Raw genomic sequence first — 26878 nt, 5'->3', positions numbered from 1 at the left:
AACTAAATTTCAGTTATCTGGAATCACCTATGTGGAGTGGTCTGTTTGGCTTCTGAGTGGGTTAATCAGATACACACAGACTGTAAGAGCTTCTGGGGAAATGGCCCAGTCCTTTCAGATGTTGAATTCAGGGCTTTGAGGGCCAGGTCTCAGAGAAGGCTCTCTTGGTGTTTGAGAAAGTATTGTGGGGCTTTGCAGAGCAAGTGAAAAAGAAAATCCTTTTCATTGTTATCAAGATGTGGTTCCCATTCTCCTGCTCAGCACTCCTCTGTTCTCTGCTGTTTAACAGCTCCTCTCACTCTGCAAAGAGATGATTTTCTTTTCAGTCCTTTGCAGGAGAAAAAAATCTTTTATGTAGAGGAAAGATGTCCTTTTTCAAAGAAGACAAAAGAAAATGAGTAATGATAGTTTAGGAAGTTTTAGATTGTATTTTGATACAGTTTTCTGTGTTATCTTGAAATGACATTGCATATGCATATACCTTAATTTGAAAAGCTGGTCTCTCATTATAATGCTGAATTCAACAGGAGTTCTTAAAAAGATTTAAAGCAGTATGACAGTAAATAGAGGAACACTCTGACAAATTTGGAAGTGACACCTTTAAAAAAAAGGATGGACTTCCAAATTTGCTGATTTATTAATTAAACTTTTACTGGATGCTTCTGCACCAGATACTGACAGTACAAAGATGCATACATTTCTAGTCAGTCGCCATACAACTGATGTTTATTGACCAAGCTGGTTTAAAACTGGTTCTGGTGGATATTTGTTACCACAGCTACAGAACAATCAGTCTTATGGGAATTTCTTTTTATTCTCAATATGTATCAAAAGTTGCAAAAACAGTGCACAGAAATCCTGTGTACCCATCAGCCAGCTCCCTTAAATGGTAAAATCTCACATAATAACCACATAGTTCAGTTATTGGACCAGGATATTAACGTTGATGCAGTACTATTAATCTACAGGCATTATCATATTTCACAGTTGTCCCACTTAATGTCCCTTTTCTGGTCCAGGATCCAATTCAGCATACCACGTTTGCCTTTGACAGTCCCGTCTCCCTAGGTCTCCTCTAATCTGGGACAGTTCCTCAGTCTGTCTTTGTCCTTCATGACCTTGATACTTGTGAAGAATACTGGCTGGTTATTTGTATCATGTCCCGCAGTTTGGGTTTGTCTGGTATTTTTTTTCATGATTGTATTGAGGTTATGCATTTTGGCCAGAATACCACAGTTAAGATGTTGTGCCCTTCTCATTGCATTGTATCACGAATTCTGTAATATGATAGGACTCGTTTTACTGGTGCTTTTAATTTGGATAATTTGGTTAAGGTGGTGGCCAGGTTTCTCCACTAGAAAGTTTTTATTTCCCCCTTGTAATTAAGAGAGAGCTTCTGGGCAGATACAGAGACTGTTACAGACGCCTCTTTACCATTGCGTTTTCACCCACTGCCTTCAGCATCATTGATGATTCTTGCAGTGATTATCACTGTAGTTTTTGCTAAATGATGAATTTCTATTTCCATCCTTCTAGGTTTTCTTTTTTTAATTAATGATTTTTGTTTTTTTTAAGATTGGCACCTGGCTGACATCTGTTGCCAATCTTCTTTTTTTTTTTTCTTCTTCTTCTCCCCAAAGCCCACAAGTACATAGTTGTATATTCTAGTTGTAGGTCCTTCTGGCTCTGCTGTGTGGGACATCACCTCAGCGTGGCCTGATGAGCCATACTAGGTCCTCGCCCAGGATCCAGCCTGGCAAAACCCTGGGCCGCCAAAGCAGCGTGTGGGAATTTAACCACCGGGCCATGGGGCCGGCCTCTTCTAGGTTTTTTTAATTAGCAGTCTCTTGTAAGGAAGAGCTGTCCACACCACATTGTTTACGAGAATCATCTGTGTTGTTTCCTCCAGTCGTCCTTTGTTTCCCTGTGCACAAACTGGCTCCCTGATCCTTCTCAGTACCAGGGTTATCAGAGCGTTTCTCCAGCTTAACTTTTCAGAAATGTTTCTGCTCATCCCCACCATTAGTTGGTGAGCTTGTGGGTATCTTGTTGCTTGTAGTTGGTGGTAAGACTGAGGAGGTTAGATGTCAGTGACATTAAGAGGAATACATTACTTAGGTGTAGAAGCAAAAGGATGGTTTTATTTGGGACATGTTATATTTAGCAGCTATTTGGAAGTCCATGGAGTGGCCTCCAGCAGAGAAGTGGAAATGTATGTCAGGATGTTACAATAGTAACAGAAGTGTAAGGAGAAGGGTAAGTTTTGTGGAGGAGAAGCAGAGTGAGGACGTTGACACTAGTAGGGGCATGGGCTTGGACATCGGGGGCTGTGGTTTAAGGCCTGAGATGAGGTGACTGGACTGGAATTGAATTAGGTGCCAAGTTTTAGTAGGGTCATGAGGGGAGAAATAATGCTAGTTTGTAGTGGGTTGAAGCCGGGACCAAAATCCTTAACACGGTCTAAAGACCTTGCCTACTTCCACATGAGCAAGATCAGTTTGTGTTCCTCTCTGTTTTAAGCTGTAGGTGCCTTCTCTTAGTTTCATTCTGCATTTGGGCATTCATACGTGTTCTTGCTGGAGAGGAATCCCATGTCTACTTCTTAATAACTGTGGGAACTTGGGCAAATTACATAATTCCCTAAAACTTTCCCCGCATCTATGAAGATAGGGTGAAATAGTAACCTGGTCATTGTTTCTCACCCAGAGTGGCACAGTCGCCTCCTGGTCTCCTGCTTCTTCTTGGCCTCTGTTGTCTGTACTGTGTAGTGTCGCCTGACTAGCCCTTAGAAATGTCCATCTGGTGATGACACTGCTCTGTGCACAGTGCTCTAGTGGCTCCCTTTCTCACTGAGGGTGAGCCCCACAGTGGTGACGTGCAGGGTCCCACATGGTCTGCCATCTCCTGATGCCACCTCTTTCTGAAGCCTTTCGCTCACTGTCCTCACTCAAGGGGCTCTGGTTGCATTTGGCTTCCCGCACATCGTCCAGCCGCAGGGCCTTTACCCTCTTCCATCTGCTCAGAACTCTTCCCCGCACGTAAGCGCGTAATTCCTTCCCTCACTTCCTGTAGATCTTCGTTCAGATATCACTGAAGCAGAGTGTCCTCCACTGACTCCCTTTAGAAAGCCAGACTTCATCGTTTGTCGCTCCATTACCTTGCTTAGTTGTCTTTGTAACATTTGCTACCCCCTCACAGATATTTGTGTATTTGCTGTCTAACTTCTATCACAAAATTGGAAACTTACTGAGGACCAGCACTTTCCCAACCGCTGGAACTGTGCCTGGTACATGATTGGTGCTGAAATAAATATTTGTTGAGTAATTACTAATGTAATATATAAACCTTAGAGACCATTATTGTAATGTGCCAGTGACTGTTTTAGGTGTTTTATGTTTACTAACTCATTTATTTTCCCCAACAACCTTATGAGGAAATTGAGGCAGAGAGAGGTGACAGCAGACAGTGAATCATGTGATTCAGTGATGGAGCCAGAATTCTAGTGTAGGCGGTCTTGATCCAGAGCGCATATTGTTCCTGCTTCTCGTAGGGTGGTTGCTGATTAAAAGAAGTCATCTGGGTAAAATGCTTATCACAATTTCTGTTATATGCCTTGTAGTCAGTAAGTGTTAGTTGATATCATCAACATCAGGATGCTGGATATTAAGAGCGTAGATGTGGAGCCAGGCTGCCAAATGTGTGATTTTGGGGCCTGTCTCTTATCGTTAAAATGGGATAGCATTCATACCAAAAGCCTCCTGTGTCCTTTTTGATTCTGGAACATACAACCTTGGAACTGATTCCTAGTCTGTGAAGTGTGAATAATTACACTTCTGTTCTCTGATTATTACGTTAATTAAGAGAAATAGTGCATATAAGGTGCCTGCTAAGTTATAAATTAAAAATAAATGAAATCTGTTATGCTTCTGCAAGTACTTGCCCAGTGTCAAATATCTGTCAAATAAGTTATTGAACACCTGAAAGTAAAATTAAAATGGAACCTCATTGTTTGGCAATTGTGTATTTTAATAAGACAGACACTTAAAAGTGTCGGCAGAAGTTGTGTTTGTGTATCTTGCATTATTTCCACCCTTAACTAAATGAAAAGAATTGTGATGGTTACTTGGGTTTTTCTCCTTGTGAACCTATTACATTTTTTAAAAGATAATTAACAAAACTTTTAGAAAAAATAGATATCCCTATAGCCTTTGGGGAGGCAAATAAATAGGACTGCATAAAAATTACGAACTTTCTTCCTCAAAAGATAAGATTAAAATAAAAGATTTTTTTTTTTTGATTTGATTTTTCCTTTTTCTCCCCAAAGCCCCCTGGTACATAGTTGTATATTTTTAGTTGTGGGTCCTTCTGGCTGTGGCATGTGGGACGCCGCCTCAGTGTGGCCTGATGAGCAGTGCCATGTCCATGCCCAGGATCGGAACTGACAAAACCTGGGGCCACTGAAGCGGAGCACATGAACTTAACCACTTAGCCACGGGGCCGACCCCTAAAATAAAAGATTTTTAAAATAATTTTTAGAAGATACCATTAAGAAAGTGAAAGGCAAGCCATAGCATAGGAGAAGATATTCACTAAGTAACAAAGGCCTCACATCCAGAAAGTATAAGGAATACCTACAAATAAGGTGGGGGTGGGGGGACAGACAACCCAATAGAAAAAAGGACAAAAGCTTAACAGACATTTCACAAAAGAAGATACCCCAAACGGCCAGTTGTCATGTGAAGAAGTGCCCAGTCTCGTTATTCATCAAGGAAATGCCAGTTCAAACCACTGTGTTCTATGACAGTAAGTGTCAGAGTGACTAAAACGAAAAAGTTAGAGATACCAAGTAGAAGCGAGGAATAGAGGAAGCAGAACGCTCCATGCTGCTGGCAGGAGTGTCAGTGGCACAGCGTCTTTGGCCTACTGCTTCCTGATATCTGCTAAAGTTAATGTGTGTGTTTGTCATGATCCGGTACTCTACTCCTGGGGTATACCATAGACCCGACAGAAATGTGTACATGTGTTCACCAAAAGGCGTGCATAAGAGAGTTCACATGGGTAGACGCGTGCGTGCGAGCGGGTGTTCACACACACACGTATAACAAGAAAGATACACAGAGAGCTTTCTAGTGACGTTTATTTTGTTTTAACCGTTCTTGAAGGTTGGCTGTCTGAGCAAATAAATTACCTTTTTGTGCTTAGAGAAAGAAGAAAAAAAGTGTTCATGGAAGCATTATTCCTAATAGATAAAAAGTGGAAATAATTTAAATGGCCATCAACAGTAATGTGGATAAATAATTGTGTTGTATCATACGGTGCAGTACTTTTCAGCTGTGAGCAAACTTGAGCTACTGCATATGGATGAATCTCACAAGCATATTGGTGAATGAAAAAAACCAGACCTAACAGAGCACGTAGTGTGTGATTCCATGCGTATAAAGTCAGCCATCGAGGGGCGTAAGGTGCTGCTGGCCTGGGTGGTAGTGGAGAGTGAGTGTAGGGCTGGGCATCTGCTCAGCATGCTCTGTCTCCTTGCAGAATCGTTCAGCTGTAGACACATGTGCACAGTTTTGTGCTGAAAAATTTAAAAATTTACATTTTAAAATTAGTTGATTATATTTTAACTTATTTTTTAAATAATATTTCAGAATAATTGGCTATGCCCTACACAATAATATTGTAATTGTAGACTATGAATTGAGAGAATTACTTATTTGTAATTGTTCTATTTTGTGAATTATTTTTTAGATATGAATTGAGAATTCGCTATTTGCCAAAAGGATTTCTAAACCAGTTTACTGAAGACAAGCCAACTCTGAATTTCTTCTATCAACAGGTATAGGAGGGTGCTTTAATATACTTTTTCTCTTTGTTTCTTTGAATTCTATTTACTGCATGGTTTTATTTTAGAATTAGATTAAACCTAACACGTGGGAGAATATAAATTTATCACTGTAGGGAAGTGAGACTCTTCTAACGAGTGAAAAATTATGAATTTTTTGGCACTTTGTGAATCTTTGTATGCTTGGGCAAATCTTAAAAGATACTTCTTTTGTGGGGAGACAGTTTAGTCCTAAGTGACACAGTGATTGCTCTGTCTTTAATTCAAGTATAATTATCATGCCTGAAGATGAACGAATTTGTCAGATGTAGAATTTATTGTCAGAGCCAACTACACACATATGATCTCAATAGCAATTTGCACAATAAAGCCGGAATTGACTTTTTTACAATAAGACTAGCTTGCTTTTTCCCCTAAAGTATTAGTTAGGCAATAAGTATATGTGGCATAAATGAGCCAACACAATTTTATGACCAAAGAAATGTTACTTGATACTGTTAGTGAAGAGTGCCAGAAAAAATGTTTAATGAATATCAGAGAGACATTTGCACATACAATTTTGCAATTAAATGCATTTGGTAATTTTTTATTTTAATAGAAATATTCATTAGAAATGTCTACTGTGGGTTAAGAATGCAGAAATAAATGACATAATCTGCACATTTAAATGCCTCAGTCTAGAGGAGGATTTCCTGTCGACGGTTACTTCGTGTTCAGTCCTATGCTGTTGGTAAACACAATTGATGTCACTGTGCATAGGAGGGTCTGCTAACCCAGAGAGGTTTGCACTCAAGGTGGCTCCCCTAGAAAGTGTCATTTGAAACCACAGAAAACATGATGCATTTAAATCTGAGCTAAAATGGTTTGAGAAGAAACAGGTGAGAGAGATAGGGGCCACATCATGTAAGGAGAATATTTTAGGTTTTCTCCTGCAGATTATTCGGAGCCATTTAAAGAATTTAATTAGTGAATGTCTTGAAAAGAATTTTTTTTTTTTTTAAATAAGACCATCCTGATGTGATGGCAGTACTGGGGGTAGAATAGGTCTTAAAAAGGCTGCAAGCAAGTTAGGATGCTCTTCAGCCGTTTAGGTTAGAAATCAGAAAGATCTAAGGTATAACAGTGTGGTAGTAAGTGAATGCAGTGGATGGATTTGATAGGACTTAGAGACAACTCAAATGGAGCATAAAAGAAACAAGAAGCCGATTGTGTCAGTCCAGGCACCTAGTGTCAGGAAACAGAAAAGGTGGATGAGATTCAGAAGGAGGGAGGTAAGAAGGTAGATTGCTTATTTCGAGATAACCAGATATTCCTGCCTATACGATCCACACAGTGAGACAGGAAGTGAAGGGAGTTTCCAGCTATTGGGGTCTGTTTTCTTGTCATATGGGAAATGTCAGGTGAGGGACTTGTGGAAACTTGTGAAGATTTATAATACAGGGTTGAATGGGAGAGGGAGTGACGTTTGGCAAAATGAGAAGAGAGAAGTCATGTTCAGACTCTAGCAGACATTGTTGGAGGCCTACTCATATTGCAAAAATGATTTCCATCTTACACACTGCTTCTCATATATGTTGTTACACCTCATCCTTTAGCAGTCTGGCAAGCTTCATGTTTTGGTGAAGGAGGTGACAGGAGAGTTTAGTTAACTGACATGTTTATAGTGTATTTTTCTCTCTTGTAGATGATCTATATCACTATTGGCCTAATTTCTTTGAAAAAATCCACCCACTGATGGAAATCTATGACTACTTCAGTGACATTGATTTCCAGAATGTGTAATACAAGCCTAAATAGCTCAGTTATTCCTTTTTATAATTTCTGGGCTAGCCTAAAAATCTTCAACTTTTTTGTTCCTTTCACGCTGTTACTAGGTTGTCCTAGTTTTTCCTTTTGCAAGACCTTGCTTCTATCTGTATGATTAAAAGTTAGTCCTGCACATACCAGTGTATCCCAGATTTTCTCTTACTGATAGGACATACCTTATTGCAGTGTTTGTAACTCAGTTGAGTAGTCTTTATAAAACCCAGGAGAAGGTGAGCTGTAATGAGCACACATGCGGTAGTGTTCCTCTTGTGCGTTAACAGCTCTGTGATTCTGGGTGCCTCGACGAGCCTCTTCGTGCTTGATTGTTTCATCTACTAAAATATAGATGTATAATACCTATCCCATAGGATCATTATGTTGATTAAACAAGATAAAATTGTCTGCCATATAATTGCCCAATACTTATTTGAATTTCAGTCTTTAGACAGTACAAGACTTATGAGGATTCAGCATTTACCGTTTGCATATCATGATACACGTGTGAGTGTGAGCCTTCCAGCCCCTTCTCCCCTCCTGTTTTTCACCCATTTCTACAGTTCTCTTCTTCACCCTATCCTCTTTTTAATTTTTTTAACTTGTTAATCATATGGTATCTTTTTAGAAAGTCCAGAAAATATTCTAAAACATCACTTAAATTACCTCTGTCCTAAAATTACTTTCATTTTGTGTATGCTGTTATAGTATTCTATCAAGCACCTCTAATTTAAAAGAAATACAAATGGAGTGCTAGCAATGCCCCTTTCCCGTGTTGATTGCCAGTGTCTCAGGCCTAACTGACGGTATTGTGGGGAGGGAAAGTAGTGCTGAAACTACAGACAGGAGGGAGGGAAGAAGGAAAATGCTGTGATGTGTCAGAACTAATGAATTGGAAAGTATACGAAGAGCCTTAAATATGTTGATATCCTTCAGGTTTGCATTGACAGTTTTGTAAGTAGAAAATAGTTGAATATTGGCAATTTCATATGATTTGAACTAATAATTCTACTTCTAGGGATTTATTCTAAAGAAATAAGATTTACGTGTGTATGTAGTATGTACAAGGATGCTCATGGGAACATTTACACTAACAAAAAGAAATTGGAAGCATTACAAATGTCTGTCATTAAGAGGTTGGTTAAATAAATTCTGCTGAGTTTCAGATCTATACATCTGTCATAATGAGTGAAGTACAACTCAGTTCATGGATATAGAAGGTAGTACATTAAATGCTATTGTTTAAAACAGGCCATATATAAAACATGTATAATATAATTCCATTTATGTGGAAAAAATGTGTATTTATATATTTTTTACCCTATTCTGAAAAGAATGTTTTGAAAATAGTATGATTTTTGCATTGCTGCTTTGGCAAGTAATTATTTATTTGACTTCTTGTGATACCCATTGAATGAAGAATCTGTTCTCCATGTGTGGAAATTCCAGAACTATAGTAGGTGAGCCATATGTTATCCTACATAGACAGTACTCAACTTGGGAACAGGTTTAATTCCAATGTTGAAAAATCAGTTAGGGATTCAGAACTTTCTCCTGTTTAAACACACACTCCAAAAAAAAAGGCATGTGTAAAAAATTGGACCTTCAGCTATTTAATGGAGAATGCAGCTGGAGTATTTTGTAAGAACTTGTGTGTGAAAATTTCCACTGAATTCTGAGATAAATTATTTTATAGTGGCCTCAGAATTTGATGACACTCATTCTTTTTTTTTAAAACTTTTTACCATTTGATGCAAATATATATTATATATATATATACATACATGTATAGTCATATAATTTCACTGAACTCTAAGCTAAATCAATCCATTTTTAAGGGACTCACAATTTGATAACATTGATTCTTTTTAATTGTTTAGATCTTGTAACCTGGATCCATGTATTCTTTTGTAATGTGTGATTCTTTTTTTTTCCTCCCTTTTTTTCCCCAAAGCCCCCTGGTACATAGTTGTATATTCTTTGTTGTGGGTCCTTCTAGTTGTGGCATGTGGGACGCTGCCTCAGCGTGGTTTGATGAGCAGTGCCTTGTCCGCGCCCGGGATTCGAACCAACGAAACACCGGGCCACCTGCAGCAGAGCGTGCGAACTTAACCACTCGGCCACGGGGCCGGCCCCTGTAATGTGTGATTCTTAATAATAAAATGAATACCTGTGACCCTCCTGCCCAGATGAAGAGAACATACCTGGTGTTTCCCAGTCCCGTGTCCCTGTGATCCACTCCCCCACCTACCATTGCACTCTTGGCAGGTGACCATTGTCCTGATATTGGATATTGATCATTCTCTTGCTTTTGTTTGCCGGTTGTCACGTTTCACAACATATGTGTGTATTTTTCAGTTCTGGCCTTAGCGTAAAAGCTGACACTGTTTCTCCCCTGAGCCCGCTGCATTCCGTCATCAGCTTTTGGCTTTTTGTTCGTTTGTTACCCAACTCATAGAAGCATTCCAGAAGATTAAAAAAAAGCGTTTTAGTCAGCATTTTTAGATGTTTTCAGTGCGCACATTGGTCAGGACATTTGGTCCACTGTGTTGGTAGAAATGGAATTGATTATATGGGGATTTAAAAATTTATTCCTTTTGGTTCATTTCTGAAATAATTTTGCTTTCTGGTTAGAGACTGTGGTTCATTTGATACTAGTTAGTCAAACTTTGTTTATACTTCTTTCATCTTGCACATGTTGAGATTTTGTCAAAGTTCCAGTTTTCCTTGAGTAGAATATGTCTTCTCTAATTGTTCAGTGCAATAAATATCCATTATTCAAGATTGTTAATTGTGTTGTGCAGATCTTCTCTGTCGCTCATGTTGGTTTTTCCTGCTTGAAAGATAGCATTGCTGGGTACAAAAGTCAGAGTAGGTGTTATTTTCTTTCAGAAGTTAGATAGTATTTTCTACTGGAAGTTGGCTCTCATTCTTTCTTTGTAGGTGACCTGTCTTTTCTCTCTGGATGGCTTTAAGACCTTTTCTTCATTTTCAGTATTTTGCAGTTTTCTTACAAACTAGGCGTGGATTTCCACTTATTTTTTCCTGCTTGATCTGTGTTGTGCAGCCTGTACCTATGGGTGCGTGCCTTCTTCCTCCGTTCTGAAATGTCCTAGTTGATGTCTACTCACATCTTGCCTTTTCTCTGTCCTTTGTTATTCCTTCTGGGATTTCATTTGAGGTCTACATTCGGACTTCCCCGTCTGTCCCTCTGTAGCTGTTAGCTGCTCTCCTGTTTTCACCTTTTTGTCTCTCTGGGATCTGTGGTTCAGGTAAATCTATCAGATCACCAGCTCTCCTTAGCTGTGACTAATTTGATGTGTAGTGCGTTTGTTGAGTTTTTGTTTTTTTAAGTTTTATCCCCCCTCACCCCTCACCTTTTCTTAAGTCTGTCAGGCCATCTTTTACAGCCATTATTGTTTACTAAGCTTCCTGGCTTTCATTTTTTTTATCATTTCATATAAAGTTGATGTCTCTCTTCTGAGTCTGAAGTCCTTGGGCTTTCCATCTGTTGGTGGTGGCTTGCACCAACTCTCATCTAGAGACATGTTTCCTTGTGTATTTGTTAGGAACTTTTATTTTGTTGAACTTCACATGTGCAACTCTTGAGGGTCTAGATTGGGGAATAGTGAACACTCCTTAGAATTATCTGTTGTTATTTCTGTTTTAGAAGAATCAGTACTTTTTATTGTTTTGGCTCTTTTATCAGGTAGAAATAAAATAATTATGTTTAGATTCTCTGTACCACCATTTCCATTCCGTGAAAGAGAGAGAACTTATAATAAACTACCTTAATTTTATTATTCCGTATTTTGAAATTTCATCCAAGCTTACTGTTCATTCTGTCCCTTGTTTTGGATGATGTCCTGATGGAAACAGCATGTCAGTGGGCATATTGAGGGTTAGGTTACTGGCTGGAGATGGTTCTATGGGTGCACGTAGTTTCTTTGAAAGATGCCCTAAATGTGACTACCAGGGTGAGATATCGCAGATGATTCACTAAATGCTTTTGACCCATTTTAGAATATTCTGAAAGATCTTAATCAGCACACTCTAAAAATAAACCAGAATCCTGTTATAACCCTATTCAGTGTAGAGTAGGAGTGTATAAAAATAAGTTGTGGTGCCAAAACTCATGGCTTATTATACAGCAAAAAAAGTGTTTTACCCCGAAATCATCTTTCTTTTGCCATATAACATTTTATTCCTCCTTATCTCTCTGAACTTTCATTTGTTAAAGGTGTATTTGATTGGCAACTTTTTGTAAATAGTGGTGGCCTTTAGTGTGAAGGGCTGCGTCCCTGTTTGGTTAAGACGTTGTCATAGTTGAACTAGATTTGCATCGGTGCTGCTGAACTTGTACAGAAACCATTTGGCACCATTGAAATTTCAGCTCTTAGGATGCCTGGATCTGACATGAAGTTGTCACTGTTTTCTCCTACTAATGTTTTGAGATTTAAAATGAGTGTGTCCATCCATTGTCTCCTAAAAAGCACTAAATGTAACATGATTAGTGGTTTATTTGACAAAAAGAGTGCCAGGAGGAAGTTGAAGAAGATACTGAGTCCAGAACCATGGCTGAACCCTGTGGTGGAGAATCTAAATCTGCCTGTGGAGATATGGGAGGTACCAGGGCGTACTATTTGTTGTTGATCAATCTTTCTTTTATTTTTATTCCAATTTTTTATTTTTAGAAGTTTTTATTCAGATAATTGTGTTATCAGAAGTGGATTCCTTCATCTGTATTTTCTTACCTTAAAGCTTTCTGTCAGTTAAAACATTTCGAAATGGCAGCTCCAAGTGGGAAGTTCTAGATTAAAACCTGACATTTCAATGTGGGAATTATCAGCTGTCCTTTTCCAGAAAGAAGGTAAAATCAAATATAAGTCTAAGCCTGACTTATTAGAAGTACATTTTCTGTACTTCTTTAATAGATTTAATAATGTACATTTCTTCTTTTTCCACTCCAGTATATTTTTGATGATTCAAGAAGTGCTCATGTTATTGAAGACTTAGATAAACTGTTGTATTTATACTATTCAACCCGTATTTCTTGATCATCCTTCTGCCTTAGAAATGGGAAGGCAGAAATGGTCATTTTCTAACGGTTTACTGTTCCCTGTTGATATTTTAAATTTGCCTTGAATCCATCTCAGGAGACTCTTACTTTGGTAGGAATACTCCTGTCTTAGGGGTCCCCAAAACCACCCTCAAGCTCAGTCATTCATTAGACGGGTTTACAGGACTCAGAGGTTGTTATATTTGTAGTTATAGTTTGTTATGGCAAAAGGATACAAAGGAAAATCAGGAAAGGGAAAAGGTACATAGGTCGACGTCCAGAGGAAACTAGGTGGAAGCTTCTAGGTGTCCCCTTCCAGGGGAGTCACAAGGGACATGCTTAATTCCTCCAGCAGTGATGTGTGACAGCGTCACCAATGGGTCACCAGCCTAGTGCTCCCACTTGAGGTTTGGGTGTTTAAGGCTTTTGGGGGGTCAGTCTCATAGGCATACAACACCTGTGTGACCTCACGTCTTCAAGCTCCAGGCCCCAGAGAGAAAGCAGATGTTCATCACGATCACATTGTTCACGTAAACTACCGGGTCGCACTAATACGATGTGGGCCAAGGCTGCAAGTGTGCAAAAGCACTCTCATCAGAAAGAGCTTTACAGGAGTTCAGTTTCAGGAGGCTGAAGGCCAGTCATGAACACAGGCCTTTTTTGGGAATGTGCAGTTTGAGCAACCCAGGCCTGCTGAGTTAACATTTTCCTACGTAACTCCCCTTTCCTTTCCTGGACTGAAATAATTTCTACTCAGTTGTTATCTCTTAATTTTAAGTGACGTTTTCTATGTAAAGCCTTCCATAGCACCTGTACATTTCCCATATAACATGTACATTTTTCAAATATTTTAAAATTAGTTTTATTAAAGTATAATATTACATACAATAAAGTCACCAATTTTAATGTACAGTTCAATGAGTTCTGACAAATGTGTATAGTTAAGCAATTTCCATCACAGTCGTGATAGAGTACATTATAATAAAAACAGGGCAACTGACACTGGCTCAGTACTATTAAGCAGACTGCAGCCATAGTCAGATTTCACCAGTTTTTACACGACTTATGTGTGTGTATGTAGCTCCATGCAACTTTATCACGGGTGTAGATGCGTGTAAATACCACCATTACCAAGTCACAGAACTGTCCTGTCAACACAAAGAAACTCCCTGTTCCTTTATCGTCACACCCTCCCCGTCCCAAACCCCTGGCAGCCATTGAGCTGTTCTCTCCACATTGTGACTGTTGTCATCTGTTGTCCCCACCAATAGAGTGTGCATTCAGTGAGAAGAAACATAAAGTCTATCTTCTTCACCATTGTATCCCCAACACAGTAAGACGTAGGCTTTCGGTGCTTCATTTATGCTGTTGAATGGCTTAGTAGTGAGCATTGAGTTTTAATGCTAATGCTCTGATATTCAGAATTTTGGATGAGATTTGTTAGAAGTCAAGAAAAAAATCCAAGAAATGCTTTGGAATTTGAGAAATCAGTTTGGTGGTGGGTGTGTGAACACTCAACATCAACTCTTCTTTTAAGAAATTGATAGGATTCTGCATCACCTCTAGTATGATTTGTGGTTACCTTTCTCTTATAAATGGACAAAAAAAAAGAAACAGTAGAAACACTTGTTGTACAGGTTTTCTAGCTCTAGTCTTCTTCTGTGGTCTATTCTCAATGTAAAATTCCGAGCAATCCTTTTCAAGTGAAAGTTCACCCACTGTTACGTCTCTAAGTTCCATGTGTATGTTTTATTCACTGCTCTATGCTGGCACATGGTAGACATTCAGTAAATATTTGTTGAATGAATCAATGAATGAATAACTATTCAATGCTATGTTAAATGACATTGAATTGTGGAAAAAGTATATGACTCATTAAAATAGTATAATACTTTATATGTTTTTATAGCTTAAGTATACAAGAAAAAAATTAAGTTGTTTTAATTGAGAACTGCCGTTGAGTTCCTTCATATACGGATATTCCACTCTGATCTGACGAAACTCAGGGAGGCGTTTGACAGTTGAGCCGGCAAGGCTCTGAGAGTTAAATTACTGCCTTGGCTCACTCAGGATATATATATTCAGTCAGTTTCATATTTGTCTGCCCTTAGCCCATCTGCCTCCACTACCGAGGACTTTTGGGTTTAGTTGAGAAATCTATGTAGCTGACAAAATATTCAGAAAAGACCAAAACAAAGCATATTCTAAAGCAATGAGTTGACATATAGAATAAATTAGGGAGTAATTCAGGATTAATACTTTCTGTTAGAGATGTGAGCAGTTTTTATATTAAAACTCGTGCTTAGTTCTATTGCAGAGTGAGATGAAAAAACTCATGAATATAAATACAGTACTTGCCCACAGAGGGAAATGCAAATATATCCTATTTTTTAAGTAGGACAGTGATATCAGCATGGAAACAAATTAATTTTAAAAAACAAAAACAATTTTCAGAGGTCTTTTCTTGAAATACTCTTGCAAATTTACTAGACCTGGAGTTAATAAACAGTAGTAATCCATGATGTACAGAGAGACTAGAACACGATGACAGTGGTAAACGAGGCGGGAGGTGCGTGTGCAGCCATTCTGTTAGACCTGGGGGATCCCAGGGTAATGAGTTGTGGTTCCCAATCTGCATTAATCTTCCTTGTAGTTGCGAATATCTAAACTGTGAAAGAGTTCACAAGAAGATATAAGTACACACGGAAAGCTGAGTTGTAGGGATCACCAGACAGATCTGGTTTTTGAGTCCTAACTTTAACACTTGCTGTGTGATCTTGGGCAAATGAACCTTTCTGATCTTTATGTATACAATAGGACAACTAAAACCTACCTTGAAGAGTTATTGTAAAGTTTATAAGTAATGTCTTTAAAACACTTAGCGTAGTACCTGCCCATGGTAGAGTGTCCTTAAATCATAGGGAATTCCTTTGCTATCATCTTCATTCTTTTTAGGCTTTTTCTAAGGCTGTAAATTGAGCATAATGGTGGTGTCCAATCACAGTGATGCTGTGAGGATTAAATGAGATATTGCCATAAATCTGCCTGACATGGTGCTGCATATATTTACTTCAGGCAATTATATATACGTACACACACTTCAGTGCTCAATAAATTGCATTTATTTCACAAATGAAAGCAATAAATCCTGCTAGGAGTTGGTAGGACATGAAAGGTAGTCAAGAAGTGTTTTATGAAAGAAATGAACACTGAGTATAAAGAACCTTGAGTCTTGCAGAAAAATGCCTGAGTACAGCATCAGGGTGTGAACGTGCAGAGTAGTTTCACAGAATACTGTGTCTTGAGCCTGGATGACAGGGAGAGGTGCTGGACCATCAGGCAACTCCAGTGGGGTTTGTCTTTGTCCTCCCACAGAGGGAAGCTGCCCCAGGGCTTGCGGTGAGGATGAGGGGAGTTGTGGTGGCTTGTTCCATCTTGGATCAGTGCACTTCAGTGTACATCCACCGCTTCAGACCATGAATGGATTTCAGACCATGGTCATAACAGCTCTGAGAGTCAAGAGTAGTACATTGTTGCTGTAGCAAAAATAACTCTCAGAACTTTTAAGTCATGTTCATAAATAAGGGGATTAAATAAGGGGATAAAGATTCTTAATTTCTCCTTTTTTCATCTTTGCAACTAATATGAATTTGGATTTGATGAATGAAATAAAGCATGTGATTACATTTTCCCACCTGTGAATAGTGTTTAAAAATTATCTTTAAAACAATTTTGTAATGATGCATTTTCCTCAACATATAATTGGTGTTCTGCTGTGGTTTCTTTGAAGTCTGCACTAAATCATAAACTAAGATCCACCGAATGTTTCAGTCGGAACGACTGTGGTATTTCTTTAACTCATATAAATACGTCTTGATTTATCTTGTGTGCCTTTATTTTTGTGTTCAATAATAAATCTACTTATGATGTAAAAACTTAGTTTTTAAATTTGGATTTATTTTTTGCTATATAGGAGAAAGAGCCAGTTAAAGTGTAAACAAAATGATTCTAGAATTAAATCTTTGTACTTAATTTAGTGGATTGAGTAATTCAGCGCAGAAAATAAAGCAAAGGGTTTGAGAGGGAATGGTGTTTAGATCAAAAATAGCCGATGGTTGTCCACTGCCAGGTGGGTGGTCATTGCTCCTACCGTAAGAGAAGGAATGAGTAGATGAGTACACGTGCACCTCAGATTATAGATTTTTTTTTTTTTGAGGAAGATTATCCCTGAGCTAACATCCGTGCCCATCTTCCTCTACTTTATATGTGGAGCACCTACCACAGTGTGGCTTGATAAGCAGTGTGTAGGTCCATGCCTGGGATCCGAACTGGTGAACCCCAGGCTGCCAAAGGGAAGTGTGCAAACCCAACCTCTACGCCACCAGGCCGGCTCTTTGGGTTATAGATTTTTGGTACATTAAAGAGCGTATTCACATCTGAAGACTTTTATTTTCTCTGTAAAGAGAGATGTGGCAGGTTGACTGGAGAAAGTATGAATCACTGTGTTCACAAACTTCCTAGGCAAGCATTGTTGAATTTCCAGACAGTTTCAACTGACTCTTCAAAGTCTGTCATCGTGAATTTAAAGTGAAGCTTATACTATAGTTTCTCCAGTTGCCTGGCAGTAACCATGGAGAAGGAGGTGTGTGGTTTCTTTCAGTATATGTTGGTTTTGTCCGGCAATTAAAGTAAAGGGATAATGGGAGATTGGGGAGTTGGGAGTCTTTGCAGGGGAAGGTCTGAATGGTGAACTATCCAACATAAGGTAGGCAGAGTAATTAACTGGGGAGTAGAAACCTTTTGAGCGGCTCTGGTGGTCAAGTGGTTAAGAGTTGGCGCTCTTACTCCCAGAGCCTGAGTTTGTTTCCTAGTCAGGGAACCACACCACCCGTATGTTGAATGTCATACTGTGGTGGCTGCTTGTCACTGTGATGCTGAAAGCTATGCCAACAGTATTTGAGATCCCAGCAGGGTCACTCATGGTGGACAGGTTTCAGTGGAGCTTCCAGACTAGACAGACTAGGAAGGATGTGGCTACCTGTTTCCCAAAAGCTTGGCCATGTCAACCTTATGAATAGCAGCAGAGCATTGTCTGATAACGGCACCAGAAGGGGAGAGGGTGGCCAAAAAGACCAGGCAGGGCTCAGCTCTGCTGTCCACGGCTGCTAGGAGTCAGGATCTACTCGATGGCAGTAACAACAACAACCAATTTCTTGAGCAAGTGAACTGACAGGCTAGGAGGTAATAGTTGAAGATCAGGATCTTTGGAATTTTTTCCAGGGCAGAGGTCAACACACTTTTTCTGTTAAGGGCCAGAGAGTAAGTATTTTAGGGTTGAGGACAAGAGGCAAAATCAAGAGTATTATGAAACACTTACATAACAAGAGACAAGACTAATGTCCACAAAGTTTTGTATATATTAGTTAACTGCAGGTTTTTGTGATAAGGTCTACTAATGAGAAGAATGGAGTTCCTTTTTGGGGGAGAGGTAACATTTCAGTTAATTGAGGTTCAAAATGAGTGCTCCTGTCATCAAAACCAGCTGCAGATGTTGATCTGGCAGTGCTGATCTATAAGGAGATGTTATGTATTTCATCTTCGAAAGTGTCTTCACACTGAATAGGTGCTCTCAGATACGGATACCAGCCCGTGAGTTAGTTTAGTTGAGCATAATCATTGCTTAGAAGACATTTATGGAATTCTATTCTATAGAATAATTCTTCTCTTTAGATTAGACTTTAAGTATTTTATGAACTTGCAGATTAATCACTTACAGTAGACGGGTGGAAGCACTTCAGTTGCAGAGTTAAATGGATTTTGGAATATGTAAATTTTCTTTGCCATTGCCTTCAGGTCCAAAAAATGCTACTGGGACTGAAATTTGAGTTCAAAAAATATGTGCATTACAAATTTACATGGAATGGAGCCCTCTCTCCTTGTTTTCACTTGTGACAGTGTGGGAGGGGTATAGAGCAGCTTGACAGTCTTGTGATTCAGTGGTAGCTGTTTCTTAAAGTCCCATGGAAATGCTCATAGATTGTATCAGCTCTTCTTAGTAGGGAACCATTTTATTTCTTTAAATAATTTTTAGCATTACTCATTTTTATATCCAGCATCTAGCATAACTACTGACAGTGTGTCAAAGTGTGCAGAAGGCACCCAGTAAACAGTTAGCGAGTGAATAAGTCTAACCTGTGTTGCTTTAAAGCAGCTTTGTTTTTCCCATTCCTTTTTATTGTAGGTGAAGAGTGATTATATGTTAGAGATAGCTGATCAAGTGGACCAGGACATTGCTTTGAAGTTGGGTTGTCTAGAAATACGGTAAGGTGCTAACTATACATTGACGTCTTTATTCATCGATGTTTTCATTATTTTTGGAAATTATCCAAATATTTTCATTTTCCTTACAAAGATTATCAATAAAATTTGAGTAAAAATTTGAGAAGATTCTGAACTAGGTTGACATTGCTAATTTTGGAAATCTTAAGAGTCTTTTAAAATGATATTTCATTATATTTAAAATGGAATGATTTATAAGAGTGTAAGTATGTAAGAAAATATAAGACAGCACTCTCCAGTAGAAACTTCTGTAATGATGGAAATACTCTGTATTTGTGTGATCTCACATGCTAGTCACTAGCCAGAGGTGGATACTAAGTACTTAAATGTGCCTAGTGCACATTAATTTAAATTTAACCATAAATAGGCACACGAGACTAGTGGCCACTATGTTGGACAAAACAGATTTAAAGGAATGGAAATCTGAGAATATGTTTCTTACTTCTGATAACGTTTGTCACTGTTTGTCATATATTATTTTAAATATATTTTAAATTTTGAATAAAAGAATATTTTACCTTTGTCAGGGATAATTTTAATTAAAATTACCTTGGGTTGCTAGTTTAAGATGAGTTGGTTAAACTAGCTAAAATTTGATTATGTATACTTAAAACAGTTACCAATAATTTTCCCTGGAGATACTATTTTTTATATTGCATAAAGCTATTAAGTAACAGTTCCTACAAGGACCCAAAGATTATTAAGTATAACTCAACTCTTCATTAACACTGGTTTTCACTCTTAAGTCTGTCCCTCTCACTGGTCCCTTCATGTTCCTACCACCTCTCTTGGCCCTCTTCACAGTTCTAGCTTGGAAAGCATCCTTGGACATTCTATTCCTATTACAAACAGTACTGTAATGTATTACCTGGAAAAGCAGTCGGGAAGCGTGAGCTCCGATGTGAATGGCAGTGGTTCCGCTCCTGGTTCTAAATGACTTTTTCCTCCTTCCCAGTCTAGACTCTCCCACGTTATGTTTATCCCTCTCCTCTTCACCTTTGTTCAGTGTCACTGATTCAAGTCTTGGACTCTGAAGGAAAAGCCTGACAAATTAAGGACCCCTTCAAAGCCCCCCACACATGAATAGAAAGCAAGCGAACAAATCAAGTGACTCTTTTGGGCCCTTTTTTACTTTTCATCTAAATCTAGTACATTCCATTTTAAGTAGGCCAAAGAAAAACGTCAAACAAATTTAAAAAGCAAAACTAGTATTCATATTATTCCAGACAGATTTGAAACAAAGTCTTGTTGACTGTGCATTCTCCTATAAAATTACATCAGATGATTTGTAATATCCGTGTATCCCAGAGCAGCTGAATCCAGACCTTGTTCTTTTGTGAGATGCTGTGTACATGCAGAGAGAATCCCACCCACTCGTGGCAGGTTTTGTAGAGAAAGGACTTGGTTCCACTAAGACCTGAAACTGCCTGAACATGTAATTTGGAGTAAAAAGGTAAAATGCAGGCTGTAAACGTTCAGAATGGTAGGCAGCACCTGTTCCCCAGCAGCCTGGCAGCTCCGTCATGGGGCCGGGCCTGCTGTGATTCCTGTTACCTGTCTGACACAGGTGCGCCTCCACAGGAGGAGGTGTGGGCCACACCTGGCCACAGCAGCGGTCCCATGTCCCTATAGCTGTTCTGCTCGTCTGTGCTGTCTCTTGAGAAAAGATGCAGCACGACACAGCAAATGTAGCTCTTCTCTTTTAGAACTGGAATCTTGTTTCTCACCTTTACAAAAAGCCAGACCTGCTTCAGGTTAAAAGGGAAAATGAGAGTGTTAAATAGAAACAAGATCTGTGTTAACTGACTTATGTTTCATTGAGATGTAGGAATAATGCTGTGAATCACATTCTTTCTGTATTCATAATTTATCTGAATGTTTGTGGCTGAGCCACAAAGTAGTTAAGTCGCCCCCCCTTGCAGTTTTTATCATTTAACAGCATAGGCCTTCCTTATGCGTAGATGTAAATTTGTGTCTTCCCTGGTTTTAGGCGATCGTACTGGGAGATGCGGGGCAATGCACTGGAGAAGAAGTCTAACTATGAAGTGTTAGAGTGAGTATGACGCGCCCTAAGCTGCACCTGCAAGTATTCAGAGCCGAATGTTCTGCCAGCTGTAGTGTTTATCAGTTTATCTTTACTTAAATTAAATAGTAAATCTGAAACACTGCCATTTCTAAAACTTTTATATCTGGAAGAGGGGGAGTCTTATTAAGAAAAGATTTCTTGATGACATTAGTTGTATAAGCAAAATTTAAATTTGTTGATAAATGTCTTAAGGCTCATAATGTCTGTGGTATGTTAATACATACAAAATAAACTTTTTTATCTATGTAGATTTAATCATTGGGATGAAAGTTTCACTTCTAATTTATGCTGAACTATAGAGTTGCCTATAAATTGCCTAGAAATTATTAGTTATATTCTCTTTATGATCTTACTATGGAATTTTTTTCTTAGTGAAAAAAAGTGGGGATGTGGGAGTTATTTGTTGCTCATGTATCAGAAAATTTAGAATAACTGAAGACTTTTCCAATAATGAAATTAATTTGTCTATTAGACTGTCATATTAGGTTGTTTTAAATGTAGATAAGCCAAGCTAGAGCTTATGTCTTGGGAGGCTAGAAGTTCTGCTCTTCATCTTTCGGTAACTGATTTAGCAAAAGAGAGTCGATATTTGTTATATCCTAGTAAAAGTCAGTTTTATTTTTATTAGCAGTGGTGCAACTGTTTGCCAGCACTTTCTTTTCTGACCATATTGTTCCTGAAGTCCTTGTGCTTGTTGGAATACGTTGGGATAGTAAAGTGAAAGATTATCCATAGCTGCTCTCCTGTAGTAGAGACTCCATGTGGCCTTGGGTTTTATTTGGACTTTCTAGGTCAGCCCAACTACTACCACACTGTGAAAGTTTAATATCCCACCATTTTGAAAACAAGATTTTGCAGAGGAGTTATGGTCATTTAAAAATAAAACTAGAAATAAATATTTTTGGAAATTTGTTATAAAGCAGGTACAGCTATTTGAAATAATAACTGGTGGTAGTAGCTATGACGGTTACTTTTTGTAATTACATGAGCCTCCTTTGTGCCAAGTTGTGACGAGTGAATGAGTGCAACCTAGGCAGTCTGTCCTGTCAGTATGCGGAAGGCTGATCCGTCACTTGACTTCCGAGGGCGATATGCTGGGATAGCACAGACTCTTGACGGTGCCCAGCACATGATGGACACTCCCCAAATGCTTATGATTGTCTGTTTATGAACATACCTATCGTGTTTACTGTGTCTCGTAACGGGTTAGATAAGGACAAAAAGGAATTGGTTGGAGTTGAACGAAAAATTTTAGAGATCAACTAGGAAATGTTACTAGGTAGAGTTACTTTAAGTAGAATTTCCCTGCCCTTCACTTGATGGCATGGAAGTAATGATACCATTAATTAAAAAAAAGAAGCAAAACGAAACTAACATTCACTGTGGTTTAGATTTTTGTTTAAAATTGACACATTCTTCAGCGTGAAAGGCTCTTCTTAGTGCTTAAAATGTAGATGACCAGAATTGAAGGAATCCTTGAGGGTCTTGTCTTAGATGAATACTAGATCTGACCTCAGTTCAAAAGCAGGTTCAGGAAAAACAAGAGTAGTTTTCCCTGTTTGCTTATTTGGTTGATTCTCTTTTCCTTTTCCATTTATTTCTTTAGTCATTAGTTCATTTAACAAACATTATTGAGCATCTGCTGAGCCCTTGGCAGCTAAAGTTGGAGATTCAGAAATTAATAATACAAAATTTTCATCAGGAACCTAACAGCTAGAAGGGAGACTCTCAGAAGTAAAATTAAGCAAAATTATAAAATAATGTACTATGGACTAAAGTAGAAGTTTCTAGAGGGTGTGTACCTGGTGTCCGCAATGGTTTCATGGGGAGGTGTTGTCCACCTCTGAGTCTCAGAGGAGCGTGGGCAGATGGAGGTTACTGAGCATGTGCCGAGCCAACAGGGGAACAGAGATCCGTATTTGCGACGGCACCGGAAATGATCAGATAACGGCTGGAGGACCAAAAGTTTGTTGTGGATAGAACAACTTGCCCGTAGGGGACGAGAGGAGTGTGTGTGTTCAGGGGCCGCATCCTGAACAGTCTCCTACCATCTCATATGGTCTCCAGGACTTGGTCCTTGAGCACTGCTGACTCATGGAACTATTTTAAGCAGGACAGTGGTATGAGGAGATTTGTTTGAGAATTCCATGTTCTTGAGATTGGAATTTTATTAAAGAAGGCTAAAAATGGAAGCAGGGAACCAAGAAATCATTGCATCTCTCCTTTTCATTTAAGAAAGAATGTGGCTCTGTCGTAGGCACCATAGCAGTGGCCGTGGGATGGAGATTACCTGAGTCAGAGTCTCCTTGGCCAGCTGGCTGGTGAAATTTGGGTGAAGAAGGCAAGGGAGGAGGAATCCAAGGACTCTTGGTTTTCCGTCCTGGGCCAGTGGGGATGTCAGTCACACAAACAGTTGCATGCTTGAAGGGGAAGAGGATAAGTCGTTTGGGGCTGTTGATTTTCAGTTCTGAGGGAACATTTGTGTCTTTTAAATGAAAAAGGAAGGAGAAATGTTGGTTTATTTCATATGTTGTAAATCGCTAATACCAACAGCCTTAAAAATCTCTGATAGTAACAAATGCTTAGATCTTGGTTTCTAATATCATTCTTAAATTAAAGGAACCAGGGCTCCTTGGGAAAAGGCCTGATTTGAGGGAGGGGAGGGAGAATATTAGAGGAGGCTAGAGCATCTTGTAGTGCCAGAAAAGAGGAAGTGCTCAAAAAACCAAACAGTGAGGCTCTGTCAAAGCATCGCAAGAGCCAACTGAAGGAGCTCCCAGTGACTAATCTGGGACAATGCGAGCAACAATGAATAACACAGTCTTAGATTATAGCCCAGAGTGTGGAGTAAATATCCGTGAGTCCATACTAATATAAATAAGCAGAAGTGACAAATTCCCATACAGAATAACTCCAAACAATTTATGTAGTTATGACCCCGAAGGAGGCAGGGCATAAAATCCCACCCTTAAAGTATGGGCCGTACTTGGTGACTTGTTTCTAAAGAATGGAAAGTGGGTGTGGGGAGAAAGTACCTTGACATTGGAGAAATCTGACAGAGACCACCTTACCCTGCTGAGCCAGGTCGGCATCAACAGTGATAAGGCACGATGGAATGTACCCTTGATGTGATCTGTTGAGAATGATGCTTCACCTCTATTGACTTCTTCCCAGAAACCCATAACTCCCATCTAATCATGAGAAAAGCAGATAATTTCCAGTTGAGAGACATTTTACAAAATTGGACCAGACTAGTACTCTTGAAAACTGTCAACATCATCAAAAACAAGGAAAGTCAGAGAAACTGACACAGCCAAGAGGAGCCTAAGGAGATGTGATGATTAAATTGGATCCTGAAACAGAAAAATGATGATAGGGAAAAATTAATAAAATGTGAATAAAGTATAGAGTATATTAGTAATAATATCCTAATATTGATTTACTAGTTGTGACAGATATACCATAGTAATGCAAGATATTAACAATAGGGAAACCTGGGTGGGGAGTATTCGAGGATCTCTCTGTACTATCTTTGCACTTTTTCTGTAAAGTCTAAGACTATTGTAAAATAAAAAGTTTATCTCAATTGAAAAAAATGATGAGAGAACTGAGGAGGCAAAAAGCCAGCAGATAGTTAGAGATGACGATCTAAAAAGGTCCAGTCCGTGGTGAGTAGTTCTGTGAAGTCAGAAGAGGAGTGCTAGGTCAGTGACCTGGATTATGAATCACCTCGCAGAGTCAGAGTGACAGGGTGCCAGGAACACCTGTGCTCATCCTCAGGGTCGCTGTGGAAGCCTGTCTTGTTGCAGGGACTGGGGAGGAAGAATGATGTGAATTGTATTCTGCCCTGTGTCTGTGAGAGGCCAAGGGAGGAATGTGAAAGACAGTGTCTGTGTGAGAGCCAGGGGTGTCACAGAAATGAAGTGAGCCAGATGTACTCTAAAAGGGGACAGGGTTACAGGAAAATGGGTGTCGGAATGAAATCTCCATTGACAATGCAGCAAGAACAGGCAGGTATCCATCAAGGTGGGGTGGTGGATGGTGTGTTTGGAGAGAGGAGGATGTTTTTGAAATGAGAGTCAAAAATTGCATTAAAGTTGGTGTAAATTTGGCTTATTTTTAGAAATTACAGAAATGGAGGCAACAGGAGAATAGACATATGGGGGAGGACAAATTGGGGTATTAATCAGTGCCTCCAAAACCTCAGAGTTTCCGTGGGGGTCAGTGAAATGGAGCATGTGGGAATTAACCATACATCAGTAAGGGCTTGCGGTGGTTATTACCTGCAAATAGGAGAAATAGGTACAGCGTGATTTTGTCAGTTAGACACGTCTTCCTAGAGGGTATGAATGAAAAGTTGAATCCTCTGTTGTTTTGAAGTGGCTGTTTTGTTTTAGTTCTTATATATTTATGATATTTAAATTAAGTAAACATGATAGTTAAGGAAGAGAAGGGGGAATTTGAGACTTGCATTTCCATGATACTCCGCTGCTCATTTTGCTGCACCTTCTTTCTCAATTCCTATGCCTTTGCCTCACTGTAGTGGTTCTTTGTAATTGTATAAATTGTGTGAACTCGCACATTTGTGTGAGGTGAGAGGTGGACTCACAGAGCGGGCTCTACAGCAGAGCATCTGGGTTCTAGTCCCAGTTCCACCCTTGACTAGCTCTTCTGCTTATTGACCTTGGCTTAGCAAAGTTCTCGATGTCTGTTTCTAAATCTGTAAAGTGGGGGTGGTGCCTATGTGCGTATTGGGTTGATGTGGGGAGTTAAGGGAGATAATCCATGTCAAGAGCTTAATATTACTGTCCAACACTGAATAAATGTTGCCCATAATTATCATTGTAATCATTATCCAGAGGAGAGAATGATTGTCAGTCATAATAAAAACCAAATTGTGTAGAGTTTTTTCAGAGTATTTTTATTTATTTTTTTGGTGAGGAAGATTAGCCCTGAGCTAACATCTGTTGCTAATCTTCCTCTTTTTTTTGCTTGAGGAAGATTAGCCCTGAGCTAACATTTGTGCCAGTCTTCCTCTACTTTATATATGGGATGCCGCCACAGCATGGCTGACAAGTGGCTTAGGCTTGCACCCTGGATCTGAACCCACAAACCTGGGCCGCTGAAGCAGAGTGCATTAAACTTAACCACTAGGCCACAGGGCGGGCCCCTCGAAGAGTATTTTTTTTTTTTTTTAAAGATTTTATTATTTCCTTTTTCTCCCCAAAGCCCCCCGGTACATAGTTGTATATTCTTCGTTGTGGGTCCTTCTAGTTGTGGCATGTGGGACGCTGCCTCAGCGTGGTCTGATGAGCAGTGCCATGTCCGCGCCCAGGATTCGAACCAACGAAACACTGGGCTGCCTGCAGCGGAGTGCGCGAACTTAACCACTCGGCCACCGGGCCAGCCCCCTCGAAGAGTATTTTTAAGAAAAAAATCATATAAAAGAATATCAGAGTTCATCTATTAACTAAATTTTGAGCCCTTTTAAAATAATTTTTAATGTCTTTGTTTAGAAGGATAATAACACCTTCTAGCTGAGAAAATTGAGACCTCCCTGTCACATAGGGAGGAATCTTCCAATCGCATCAGCGAGTGTTAACCACCTGCAGTCTTTGTAAATATTCTTAGAGCCCCCTTTTTAGTACACGTGTGCCAATGAAATATGTAGTTTAATATACAAGTAACGACACTAGACGTGCATCCTGCTTTTTTATTCAACCTTATGCTGAAGAGATGTTTCCATGTGACT

The 26878-nt window shown here is 39.2% G+C and overlaps 1 protein-coding gene across 23 annotated transcripts in view; it reads left to right on the top strand.

Moving 5' to 3' along the window:
* PTK2 (protein tyrosine kinase 2) overlaps window positions 1-26878 on the top strand; it is a 278805-nt gene that overhangs the window by 111614 nt on the left and 140313 nt on the right. For all 23 annotated transcript variants that reach the window (XM_070481680.1, XM_070481679.1, XM_070481677.1 and 20 more), the window contains 3 exons: window positions 5749-5836; window positions 18943-19022; window positions 21031-21093. In XM_070481680.1, the coding sequence (XP_070337781.1) occupies window positions 5749-5836; window positions 18943-19022; window positions 21031-21093 (231 nt within the window). The remainder of the gene's footprint in view (window positions 1-5748; window positions 5837-18942; window positions 19023-21030; window positions 21094-26878) is intronic.

The sequence above is a fragment of the Equus asinus genome, chromosome 12 (assembly GCF_041296235.1).
Source record: "Equus asinus isolate D_3611 breed Donkey chromosome 12, EquAss-T2T_v2, whole genome shotgun sequence".
NCBI classification, from domain to species: domain Eukaryota; kingdom Metazoa; phylum Chordata; class Mammalia; order Perissodactyla; family Equidae; genus Equus; species Equus asinus.
This window is presented reverse-complemented; position numbering and strand designations above follow the sequence as displayed.